General features: G+C 45.9%; 1 protein-coding gene across 9 annotated transcripts in view; it reads right to left on the bottom strand.

Moving 5' to 3' along the window:
- The window catches only part of LOC135385235 (caspase-6-like), an 88,510-nt gene that overhangs the window by 58,869 nt on the left and 15,902 nt on the right, over positions 1 to 13,739 (bottom strand). For all 9 annotated transcript variants that reach the window (XM_064614432.1, XM_064614430.1, XM_064614431.1 and 6 more), the window contains one exon: positions 5,733 to 5,784. Coding sequence is in view for 2 of the 9 variants with exons in the window: in XM_064614435.1 (XP_064470505.1) it covers positions 5,733 to 5,784 (52 nt within the window). In the remaining 7 variants the exon portion in view is untranslated. The remainder of the gene's footprint in view (positions 1 to 5,732; positions 5,785 to 13,739) is intronic.

Genomic DNA, 13,739 nt, shown 5'->3' with positions numbered 1-13,739 from the left:
ACGTTACCGATAGACTGAAGCTGAAGCTTTTTCTGGTGGCGCGTGTCCGTAGCTGGGTGTGGACTGTGTGTCTTCGTTGCTATCCACGGGCCACCACGTCACTCTCCTCCTCAGACGTGGAGCGGCGACAACAGTGGCCACAATCGCCGGCCAAGTGGCAAGTTAGCCGCAGGAGGCGAGTGAGGATGACCCAGAACGAGACGCGCCACCGAAGGCGTACACAGCACGGCAGTCGTTTGCGACACGCCATAGCGTCGTAGTGCCGCTATCAAAGTCGAGGCAATAAGGAGACTGTTAGCAGGAACGGAGTTTATTCCGCACCATGCGTGTTGTGCTAGTGAACCATGGAACTCTGTCACGCGCGTCGCGCGTTGCCAGTGTGGCTGGCACGGAGGTCAACAAACCAGTATACAACAGTCCCCCCTTTTAGTATAAACATGACAGTCTTCCACCTTTTAGTACAAAACAAAGTCTCTGAAACGGGTTGGAAGTTTCGATTGTCGAGTTGTGCGAACCCTGCCAGTGGGCTCGGCAGTGCCGTCGGCAGTCTGTCTGCGGTCTTCCACTGTCGGTTCGGTGGTGATTGGAGAGACTGATGCAGCCGGCAGAGGGATAGTGTGTGCATCTGTCATCTCCTCAGCGCTGCATTGCGTTGGTACAGCCTCAAAGTCTCGTAGATGATCAATATGTCTTCGGCGTAGCTTGCCATCCTTTGTACGGAGAAGGTATGAGCGAGGTCCTACACGTCGCAGCACAACTGCTTGCACCCAATGGGGTTTTTTCCTCAACATTTCGCATTATCACTCGCTGGTTGACGGTGGACATCTTTGCATCCTTTAGGGGTTGTTCGTGGTCTCCCGAGTTGTTGCTCGTTGGGTGAATAGCGTGGAGCGCTGTTTTGAGCTCGCGGCCGAACACTAATTCTGCTGTCGATCTTCCCGTCGTGGTGTGCTGTCGAAACAGGAATCGAGCGAGACGGCACACGATTCTGCCCTTGGTGAGCTTCCTGAGCACCAACTTCGTCTCCGTCACCATCCGTTCAGCTTGTCCATTTGTGGCAGAATGGAAGGGCGCTGAGGTGATGTGACGCATCCCATTCTTTTGACAGAAGACAGCCATTTCCTGCGAAGTGTACGCTGTACCGTTGTCCGCAGCAGTAGTCGTGGTATTCCAAAGGTAGTGAAAATAGGCCGCAAGGTCTCGATAAGTGCTGTTGTCGTTGTGGAGGTCATTGTCCGTACCTCCAACCATTTAGAAAAAGCACAGTGTCCCATGCAACTTGACTCCGTTGCAAAAAAAAGTGAAGGGGCAGCTCGTGGCATTCTGGAGTTCATCTAACACTGCGTACAGCTCTGTACTGTCATTTCGATTTCGTGATCCATGGTGGGCCACCACATGTGGCTACGTGCACCTCTCTTCATTGCAGTCAAACCGACAAGATTAGCGCATGCAGTAACTGTAGCGCGGAAGGACGAGCTTCCTCAGGGATAGCGACCCTAGTTCCACATAATACATAGCCTTTGTGTATCGAAAGCTCATCTTTACTACTCTGATATGGAGAAAATTCCGGCCCCGACCAGTAAATATCTTCCCCTGACTGGAAAACTGTGAGCACTGGTTTCAGTACCGGGTCTGTCTTCATAAACTGACTTACCTGCGCAGCGGTCAGAGGTAGCGCCGTATGGGCCTCAATCATTAAAGCGTCACCGGGAGGTTCTAATTCATCACATGAACTTGGAAGAGGTAGACGGTTCAATTCATCCGCACTGGCATGTTTTGCACCTGGTCGGTACTGAAGGTCATAGTCATACAGTCCAACAGCCACGCATCAACGGATCATTCTGCGTGACAGAATAGGTGGCATCGGTTTTGACCGACCGAAACTGCCCAAAAGACATTTGTGGTCTGTAAAAATTATCACTTGACGGCCTGCGATGTAACGATGAAAGTGTGTTATTCCGAATACAATTGCCAGCCCTTCTTTATCAAGCTGTGAGTCGTAACGCTCATCTCCGCATCTGTAAGAAGCGATCCCTGTCTTCGATGACGTTGTCGCTGACATCTTGTGCACCTTAGTATCTAGACATTTTCGTCGAAGCTGCGTCTGCTCACACAGTGCCGTTTCTGCCATTAATGCGATTTGCGGTGCCTGTTCAAAGGTAAGGCCTCCTCTCTCTGCAAAGAGCCGTTGTTGTAGATGGGAATAATCAGCCACACCGCAAACGAATCTATCGCGTAGCATAATGTCCAGTGGTAAAACAATGGAAGTCGTTGTACCGGAGATTGATGTTGCACGTGTCGTATGTGTCTGCTCTCCGGTTTCCAAAGCAGCAGACTCGGGCGTCGGTGCTGGAGAAGTAGCAAAATTGCAGTCTTTGGCCAGCACGCGCAGCGCACGTAATCAAAATCGATTCCGTGGGCCACTGGTCACGATTGTAGAAAATGCATCTTGCAAGCAGCTCTGAAGGTCTCGGGTTGTAGTGCTCAGTGAAAATTTTGACTGTGTCAGCGTAGGCCACCTCGGAAGGACGTCGTGGAACAAGGAGCGACATCAACGTGTCGTAGACCGCTTCACCGCATAAGCTCAGCAGGGATACTCGGCGTTTACCGGAATCCGTGATTTCGTTGGCCTCGAAGTAAAATTCGAGGCGCTCCACTCATGGTGACCAGTTGCCTCGGGGTACAAACCGCGGGACGCGTCCAACAGACATGATGAAACCAGATGACTTCGGGTTGAACCGCACGAAGGTTCCTGACGCTCGTCGCCAGCACCAATGTCGAGGCAGTAAGGAGACTGTTAGCAGGAACGGTATTTATTCCGCACCATGCGTCTTGTACAAGCGAACCATCGAACTCTGTCACGTGCATCCCGCTTTGCCAGTGTGGCTGACACGGAGCTCAACAGACCAGTATATAATAGCAGGAAAGTAGCGCAAGGAGACTGCTGGTGCGTAGCGAGATATCCCAGAGATCTGCTGCGAAGTAGCGGAAGGCGCTGTCGAAGTCGATGCCTTCGGGTGCAAAATGTACACGAGATGTTATTCCTCTACGTGAGTTCCCATCAGCGATGACCGAATGTCCTGGAACGCCTGATGTGCTTGGGAACTTCTCTACCCGTGTCTTCACTCCAGGACGTTGCCGATAGAACTGAAGCTTCTTCTGGTGGCTCGTGTCCGTATCTTGGTAACTTCGTCGTTATCCACGGTCTGCCACAAGTTTATGGTGTCCATCCCCAATAACACACTATCATCCCAGGGCTATCCTAAGTTTGTCAGATGAGGACGGGGATGGCATCGCTGGGGTGACAAAATCTGATCCTCAGAGTATTATATACTGCCACTTTGGCATATGAGATGACGTCCCCGAGGCTGTCCCTCGCTCATCTTCAGGGACCAATTTAGGACAGTTTAAGTACACATAGAGGAGAAAGCTTTCCTTCACTTTTCCCTGCTTTGATTTGTTTTACTTTGCTCTTTCTAGAGGCACACCCGCCAAGTGCTTACAGAAGTAGCATCAAATTGCAATGACACCAAAATTATTGCAGCATTTTTATTGTTCCAGTGATAAACAGTCTTGTCACGGGCACTAAGTCCGAGAAGCCCTCGTATTGCCATGTGCAGGATGGGGCAAGCGCAAGCTTGCCCAATCCGAAACCCACTCCTAAAGGTCTCCCACTCCAAGGAAACCCACTCCTAGAATTATCTTCCGAAGCCAAAACAGACAATATTTATTGCTTATAACGCGACCCTCCGTAAATTCGAGAGTCCTGCTCACCTGCGACACAAAACGAAGGGTGAGCTCTCAATGTTTGTTTCGATTAGGCAAAGAAAAAATACTCAAAGCGAGGAATTGATTGAAGTATTAGCTCTGCATCATTTCAAAGTCTATGTTTCTTACTCCTTTAGGTTTGAGGCATTCAGGTAGAACCTTTGAAAGTCAAAAGCAGTTCGACAGAATCGCGCGTTTCTGTCCTTTCCACGAGAAATGCTCCATGTATCATAGATAGTCATCCTTTTTGGAGTCAGAGGATTTTACACTCGACCGCCCTTTATTTAAGCAAAATGTCAATAAGGCCCCAGGATCGGCCAAAAAACAAAACAAATGTGTTTATGGAGTCCGAGCAAGTAAACTAAACAAAGTAATATTTTTCATATTACACTTGTCCATCCACATCTGTGTAATCCACACTTGTGTAATATTTCTCGTCCCGCTAGCTACCCACAGGGACGGGCACAGGACGTACCTGAATGACTCTTCACAGACAGTCCGCGAGTGTTATCCTCAGGGCGTTCTGAGGATACACCTCGAAGGACGCGGACACGATGACACTGTGGGGACATCCTGAGGACCGTGTGTGTTCGTGGGGATAAGACCACCAGTAGTGCCTACGTCGATATTTTTGCTGCCTACTACAGGCGCCTTAAATGAACTTTTGTCGTGCCTAAATGTCCGGGGTCTAATGATTAGATGATACACGACAAAGGTGAGCCCGCTTTCTTAACGTGTTGATCCACTATTTCCTTGTATAACTTGTATATCATATTTGCTGTACCCTTACTGTACCAATTCGCTTGACGTCCCAAACAGAGTGAACAACTGAGATAAGAAATAAAATATAAATGAGACAACCCTTCCGACGGTGTCTCGCTCCCTCCGCAACAACGTTCTACTTTTCCATTTTGTGGCAACTACCGTCACTACGTAGGACAGTGGCGATGTGTTAGTTTCTGTTGTCGTTTGTGTGCTCGTTTGAGCAGCTTTCAATAGCGATTGAAATCGCTAATCCTCGAATCCCAGACAGGAATTCGGGAATCCGAATCCTATTGCCCAAAACGGCGAATCGAATCTTTCGAATCCACCAACCACGTTTCTTTGTTTCTTTTTAAAATTCGTGCCTCCGGAGCCCGCCGAAACCCAGGTTGGCCGGTGAGTGTTTCCTTGCTTGTTTATTTACATTGCTCTTTGCTGAAAGAGTTCAGGCAGGAACTCTTACATTACGAGTTTAAAAGTAACATGGTTTTGCTTTTGATTGTTTCTTACTCTTATGGAAAGACTTTTTTCTGGAGAGTTTATGTACTTCCTGTAGTCGGTGAACAACATGTTAAATAAATTAAATCTAAGAAGTATGTGGGTATGTTTTCTCCTGAAGGTAAACTATTATTAAATGTGTTTTTCATTAAACAAAGATGTCAAATTCTGCTCCAAAACGCTTTTCAATAGAAGTGTGTTCCCCTTGGCTACCTCTTAAACTCTTTGTTAAGAAACGGTGCAAAAGATTCGAGCTTCGTAAAATTATGGATCCGCCCCATCTCTAGTTTTTAACCTACACTAGGGACTCATCAACTTCCGAGGTTGCCTAATCATCATGCTGGCACAGTTTGAAGCGCGAACGAAACTATTTTATTTTCTATTTAACTATCTACTATTTAACTATTTATTTTTTATTTAACTGTTTTATTTTATTTCGTTCCTTGCGTCACTCGCTTCTCAAAATGTGTTTTTACTTTTTTTGATTAGTAAAAGTGCTACGCTTGCTAAACCTGTAGATGCATATTTATTCGACATGCCTGGTACTGTATCCTGGCGTACTGGTCCCTCTAGAATGTCTACACTGGTACCCACATTGAAAATCCTGTGGGATCGCCTCCAGGATTGTCCCGAGGTGGTTGAAAGGTTCATGTGTGTCATGTATCAATGAAAAATAAAAGACTGAAGCTATCAGGTGAACATACCGTGATGTTTATGACGACATACTTCCCTCTGGTCTTGTCATTAATGGCGTACCTGAAACAAAGACAAAGAGCTTATAACACGATTAAAGTACCACTACGGACTAAATCTCGTGTCTTCAGAATCCTACCAAAGTTATGTTACTGAAATTTTCTTGTCTCACTTTACGTTCCTGCCAAATATTTTGGCTCTACGTAACGCGAAAGCTAGAGTAAATTACTTTTTATTTTTGTGAACTGTGACGTCATCTTATGATCCGAGGGAGCGTCAGGCTCTCATCTGGCAACGTTGTTGCCCTTCGCGTCTTCCGGGGGGAAGACTTTTGCACTTTTTCACTCCGTTAGCGGAGCCCCACGCTCCGACCTCCGACAAGCAGGGCTGCTTGTGTTTTCTCCAAGGTCGGAGCAGCCGCTTGGGTATGTCACATGGGGCTCCGCTGACGGAGTGGAAAAAGCGCAAAAGTGCAAAAGTCTTCCCTCCGGAAGACGCGTCGCGGAAGCAGTCACGTGACGCTGATGGAAAGAGGGGGAAATGTGAGAGATGGCTTCTCCAGGGGAGACGCCCTCCCCTACTCACGATCCTCACGTGGTCCTCCCAAACGCCAGCGTCGGTGCTAGGAGACGAGTACCCTCTCCAGAACATGACATCATTGCAATTTGTGTGCTTACGATTACCTACATCACCCGCTCCTTGCGTCATCGAAACTTGTGGAGGCTCAACAGATCTTCAAAAATTGACAGAAATGCACAGCGTTCATAAACAGGATTGAAATATCGTGTATAGAACCCTTGAGGCACCTTCTTTTTATGGACTAAATAACATTAACGGTGTTTTCCGAGTCCGGAGTGGCACTTTAATTTCCAATGCCCGCCGTGGGAAAATCGATGGCTCGTTCTCTTATTCTGCCAGGGTAACCCGCAAGTTGAGTGAGGATATACCACGACGTCTCAGGGTGATTACACATAGGTTGATTACTCCTGCCGTTGACAAAGGTGAATATCAGCCGGGTTTCAGTATGGCCATTACAGACGTAGAAGGCGACAAATGTTTCGACAAGTCAACGAAAACAACGCAGCCTAGATAGTCGTAAGTTGCAAGAAAAAGAAAACAAGTAGCCAGTTTTCCTTGACTTACCCTGTACATTAAATACCTGAACGAATTTCAACTTCGCTGGTCTGTCCCTATAACGCTTCTCTGGTAATGTACTTTTTTCAGCCAGAAGGATGCATATGGTTTATTGTGCTATGCGGTTAATATACCCCCACAGCAATACACGCAAATGAATTTAAGGTATTTTATTGTTTCTGTTGCAGGACTGAAGTAAATGCTGGGAAAACCATCCGAACTGAACTCGCAGATGTTTTAGTATTCGCGCGCTTTGCTGTGCTGACTACGGTGGCTATGGTGCTGCCATAGTCAGCACAGCAAAGCGCGCGAATACGGTGGCTATGGTGCTGCCACCAGCTCCCGTGGCTCAGTGGTTAGCGTGCTAGCCATGTCACGTCGAGACTGGGAGGTACCCGGGTTCGAATCCCGGTGCCGGCTGTGCTGTCTGGGGTTTTTTCTGGGTTTTCCTCAGACGCTTTCAGACATATGTCGGCACAGTTCCCCTTGAAGTCGGCCCAGGACGCACATTTCCCCAGCGCGTTAGTCGTGACGTTGCCCACATACGTGAGGCCGACAACGGCAAGCCCTTTCAACATCACCACCACCACCACCTATGGTGCTGCCACGTGCTCCCCCCTTCCCTAGTGAGGTCGTGCGAAACGACGAGTGTTCCGAAGATGAGAAAGACGTCGCCAGGGAGGTGGACCAGGTGACATAAGGTCGGGGGCGTCATGCGTGAAAGCTGCGGATACGAATTAGGAGTTACAGGCGGTTTAGAAGAAGGAATGAGGATGGCTGGAGACATCCTGATGAGGTGGCTTGAGGCGTTCCGTGGAAGACGGTGTCTTCCTTTTTTCTTTCTTTCTTTTTATTTCACCATATTACAATTGACAATTGCCAAAAACTGTGTGGTCCCTTAGCTGATCCTAGTGACGGGTCCACTAAATTCATACATAGTGTGGTAAAGGCAGTCGGACAGATATTCTCAGGAATTAGTTGCAACCGTATAATAAAAACAGAGTAATACGGTAACGCCTCACAAGAACAATAGGAAAAATGTTTGTTTACAAGCACGAGACTATAAACACAAGATTATCACCATGTACTGAAGGACGAGAATTCACAAGATACATAATTTTACATACTTCAAAAGCTCCTACAGGAGCGTACGCTAGGAGATTACAAACCTATAACAACGAACCCCCCCCCCATGACAACATATACAATATTCCTACCATACACTGAAATGATCACTAATAATCCACTGGTGGCATGCCGCAAAAAATATGTTGACTATTTTTTTACCTGGAAAGGCAATTGATTCCATATTCGAACACCGAAGTACTGAATAACGCGAGTGCCATTCATACTTTCCTTACTAATATTCCTTACTATTGGGAAACATTCTTTACTATGGGAAACATTCCTTACTATTGGGAGGTGGAAATTGCGTTCGGCTTGTGTACAGGTTCATCTATTGGGATGATTTAGCAATGATACATGTATAGGTTCGTTATTTCTGAAAATGCTGTACATGAGACGTGCCCATTTTTGTGCTATCAGTTGTTCAATTGTTAAGATGTTTAACTGCGTAAATAGTATCCTGGATGAAGAAGAATATTTGGCGAACATGATGATTCTTACAGACCGCTTTTGTAGACGTACAAGGTCAGTCAGATAGGACTTATATGTACCACCCCATGCTTCCAGACAGTATATGATGTGAGTTTGAATGTAACTGAAATACAATAGTCTCATTACCTGAGTGGGAAATATGTTCCTACATTTAATCAATACATGACAGCCGTACGCAAGTTTCTTTTGTACTGATGTTACTTGTGGCATCCATGATAGTGTATTATCCATCGATAATACCAAGGTACTTGCCTTGATATGATTGTGGTATCACTGTATTGCATAAAGTCACCGAAAAAGTGTTCCCATCTACCTGGCCATTAGGAGTGTGAAATATAATGTACGTGGTTTTGGATGTGTTTTGGATGTGTTTTAATTATAAAATAACCACTGTTCTAATTCCCGAAGATCATTTTCTATAGTTGTACTAATCTGGTCAAAATTTTTACCCGAGCAGAACAAACTTGTGTCGTCCGCGTAGAGGAACGGAGATGGAACATTTAATGCATAGGGGAGATTGTTAACGAATAGAGAGAATAAGATAGGCCCTAATAGAGACCCTTGGGCTACACCAGTGTTTACTTGTTCGTACTCCGATGATACGCCACCAATTGTGACCATCTGTTTGCGACCTGTCAGGTAGCTCCAAAGAAATAGGTTAATGTGACCTCTAAATCCATAGTGCTCTAATTTGTCCAGAAGAATATTATGATTAACTGTGCCAAATGCTTTCTTCAAGTCTAAAAACATACCTAAGACCGGTAGCCTGTCATTAAGGGCTGAATTAATGCGTTGACTGACTGCGAGTGTCGCAGGTGAAGTGGACTTTCCTGATCTAAACCCATGCTGATTTTCATTAATAACAATTATTCTAAATATTGCGTGACCCTCTTGACCATCAGCTTTTCAAAAACTAGATTTATTGACGTGAGTACCGAAATCGAACGATAATTACTAAGCACATCTGGGTTGTCTGCTTTAAATGTAGGAACTACCCTAGCTACTTTCAATGCATCAGGATATACCCCACTATTTACGGCTTGGTTGAAAATATAGCACAGTGGGTGACAAAGGATGTCCATGGTACTCTTGAGTAGAGAAATAGTCATTCTGTCTACTCCTGGTGCCGTATTACACTTCATTTCACGTACAGTACTGATTGTTTCGTGCATCGTGTATCGTTTCTGCAGTGATAGGTTCAAATACGAAGCTGTTACTGCATGCGTGACCCAAATAGCGTAAATCATCAAGTGATTACTTACGCTTTTCTACACAGGCATACAAATGGTGTAGCTTAAATTTTGCTACGATGCGGAAATGAATTTCGACTTTACTAAAAAAATACGTTATTCTTACCTAACGTGACCGTGCTCAGCAGTGCTACTGAGCCTGGTATTCGAAAAAAAAAGAAAAAAGAACGTATTTACTAAGCAAATAAGTTATGCATAATGCAAAACCCCGAGACTAGGGAACACGAAGGGACAGACACAACACGAAGTCTTGCCCCTAGTCTTGGGGGTTTACATTATGCATCATCTTCACCAACTCGCTTGCTTCCTAGCCATTTTTTCATTGTCAAATAAGTCATATTATGCGTGTCATCAGGGACATTATGTTCAAGATTGTGCTCGTTCAGCAGTACGACAAGTACGACTCAGGCTGCTGCACCCCCACACAGGTGACTTCACCCTGCCTGGCATCTCTATTGTTCAGCCATCAAGGTCCCACTCGTGAAAACCTTTTTATGCATGATAACCCTGTGCATGCAGTGTTACATTGAAAAGTGGGATATGTCATGCTCCTGAACATCGTTCAGTTTCTGCTAAGTCACACACCCGAAAACGATGCTAACAGGACATGCATGTAGAATACACACATACATATATGTTACACATTTCGCATTTGCGTTATTAGAGGAAACCCAGCTGAAATTACTTTACCAAATATACACTTGAAGTTTTGTCGGTTTAGGATTTTTTAACTTATCCTGTTATTGCATACAGAGGTTCAATTACGCTCCTATTTTAAACTTGGCGTCATTTACCGACTTTTTGCTTGATCTGGCTAGATTTGGCGACATTTAGCGACTTCTGACACCAAATAAAACGCAGCTAAAAAGTGGCAACACTCCTTGAATGACTCAGAATCTTATCCGTTGATTGGGTGAGGTAGGTACGCTATATCCGGAGCCTATGTTATCAACAGTCAACCAACGTTGTCTAGTCATTCTCCGGTCACCTGCTATATCAGGTGGTTGTCTTTTGGCATGTTCTCACAGAAAAGAGGAAGAGTATCTGTCCAATCTGATTAGAGAGCGCCGATCAATTTCGAAGAGAGTGTGACTCAGCTGGGGCAGTCAGAGTCTTGGTTTCGTTCAGTTTGAGCAACTATCCATGGTGCAACGGGTGCAAGAGTGACTGGACGCACTGTTTCAGTCGATAAATACCTTGTAAATGGTATGGCTCTCCCTTAGGAACACTGAACTAGAGGGAATGCACCTGTGGCATGGCTGAGCGGGTTAAGGCGTCCCGCTCGTTGGTGATAGCCAAGGTCGTGCTGACTACTGGGAGGTGGTGGGTTCGAATCCCACCTCCGGCTGTGCTATCGGCACAGTTCCCTCTCAAGTCAGCCCAGGACGCTTACTAACAGGCCTGTCCCCCACTCCTTCCTGCTGTCCTCTCTCCATCTCTCCACACCTGTACGCCGCTCATAGCGACAGTTGCTTCGCGGCGCTAACACGAAGTCAAAAAGAGGAAATGCACGATAGCTTCAAGTTGTCTCAGACACTGAAGTCACTCTGTTTGGGAGAGTATGGGATAAAGCAACGGGAAAGGTCTACTTTGTATGAAAGCTCTGTGGGACACAGGAAAATTACAGATAAAGTGAACCGGTGATAATAGCAACACTGTGATATTGTAATACTATTCCTGTAACACTTTTAAGTATTTGTTTCTGGATTGTAATTATCATTCTCTGAATGTGTTTTTATCTGTATACAAAACGAAAGTATGCATTAGATAATGAAAATTATACTCTCCAAGGCGTACTAGTAAGTCCGACTTACAGAGTCTAGTCTCAGACACAAACGCTTAATAAGAGGTTCTTTTTTTGCAATGCTGTGCTGCTAATATCAATGGCATCACGTGCAGCCAGTACAGACGGATACCTTGTACCACTTAGATTAGACATTATGGTCTGCCGCTTAGAGCATACGGCTCCATAAACCAGCTACGTTCCAGGAAGTCGCTTCTTGCTAGCGTTCACTTGTACCACGTGTGTAAGCGGCATGCAACGGTGCTTTCTGTAGCCGGCCCGTCCACAGCTTCCGAGGCGACGCGTATACATTAAGAGAAGCCTCAGCGGTAGTAAAACAACACTCTCGTTATTTTTCTGTGTGCATTGCTCTGGGTTTCTTGATACGGAATGCATGCGTGAGCCCGACTGCACATATGCGGGCGGGCATTGTCGCGACTAAGGCGAAAAATAATGAAGGGGTGAAAGTGAGATATGTACAGAGTGAAGGAAACCAATGAGACCGAAGAGCACTGTGGATGGGAAGTACGCTAGAGGGGTCTTTGTGCAAGGCCCATTTCAAGGGACGAATAACACATTCGTAAATTGCCTGAGTTCGTTCAATGCTAAAATTGCCATTAAATGTATGGAGAGGTAAGCACGTGACTTTTGTAGCCATATGTGACAGAGAAGCTGTTAAACGATAATTTCAGAGCAACGTGCTAGCATTCTAGCATCAGCAGCAAGGAAATGGTAAACCCAAAATGGACGTAAGCATATATACAGACTACACTTTCTTTTCATAACTTTGCGGTGGACTTATGCACAAGAATGCAAAGGCGAGGTAAGGTCTTGTTTTGTTCATGTTTTGGCTACCTCGATTAGGAGGTCACGTGGATGATAATGAGAAGAATGAGCAATAAAACCAATGAGCCAGGAGAAGAACTACAATTTGAGTATCACAGCCTACGTGTAATCTCAAAGTGTATTGGTGTTGCTACTGCTTACTCAGAAATTTACCAATACTTGTACCCACAGTTATCTAACAACATAATTTATACTACACACATAGACACGGGCATGCATGCTCGCCCTTGAAGTGTTCTGCCGCACTGTAGCAACGCAATCCTACCAGCCTCACAGGTCACACTTTTCCAAACGGGAAATAGCATTTACGCACAGTGACGAACCACAAAAATAATACGCTGAACAGGTACACTGTGCTTCACGAACGCATTGGTTATAATACACACACAGAACATAGGGTACTCCCGGATGAATTCAAGTGAGACTATAAAAAGTGGCGTAACTGTAAAGTTAAGCAAGGATATATGGTTCATAGTCGGACACAGAAAAACAGCAAAAATGAAAAAAAAGAAAAAGAATGACAAGCAGTTGAGTTCGATTACCAACGTCATCTCCATTGCAATGCCCCATACGAATTAGGTAGTGATGTCATGCGTTAAAAAATGATGACGGTCTGCCCTTACACGAACAATCCACAAATGAGGCTTAGCGCTACACTGGCACTATATATGCCCGTTTTAACGGTATAGCATGATTGGCCTCCTGAGGAATTACTGCGAGCGCTCAGCTCGGACGATCAGCTCGACGGCACGGAACCCGTGCGCGCAGACACGTATATGACATGGTATTCAGCGTGACTAATTCTCTTTTCCCCGCGTTCAGCTCGCTTGTGGAGTGTCGCACCAGAACCTGCTCGCGGCTAGGAGTACCTAGTAAAGCATAGCACCGAACGTGTTTGTTATTATCACGAGGCAGCTGCGGACATTAGAGTGATACGTTATGTTACGTCTTGCAAGCTGAACTGTCAAGGCGGGAGAGAGGCGTCATGCTTCGTCGTGGCGTGGGCCTGCCGACGTGACCAAACGGTCATTCTCGGACTTCCCGTGTTGGACGCTGTCGTCTATGCGTTGCACTAAATCCGGTTAGGTCCGTCGTTAGAGAGTCGAACAGAAAATGTTGACGGTTCGTGTTCAGGTTTGATCGGTTCAGTTACGGTGCAACTCCGGAAGGCACGTATAGCGGTTCAAACCGGTTAATTCTAAAAGGTTCGGCTCACGAACCGTTTACCTGCTCTCGTGGCATAGAGATTAGGATAACAGCTTTCCAGGCTGAGACTGGAAGGTGACGCGGGTTTGAATAACCGCACCGGTTGTGCTGTCTCGAGTTTTCCGACAGACTGCGCTCAACTTGTGCTGCCTTATAAGCCACAGTCACAACCTACACAGCAC

The sequence above is a fragment of the Ornithodoros turicata genome, chromosome 2 (genome assembly GCF_037126465.1).
Source record: "Ornithodoros turicata isolate Travis chromosome 2, ASM3712646v1, whole genome shotgun sequence".
Classification (NCBI taxonomy): domain Eukaryota; kingdom Metazoa; phylum Arthropoda; class Arachnida; order Ixodida; family Argasidae; genus Ornithodoros; species Ornithodoros turicata.
The sequence above is the reverse complement of the archived record's forward strand: the minus strand, read 5'-3'. Positions and strand labels throughout refer to the sequence as shown.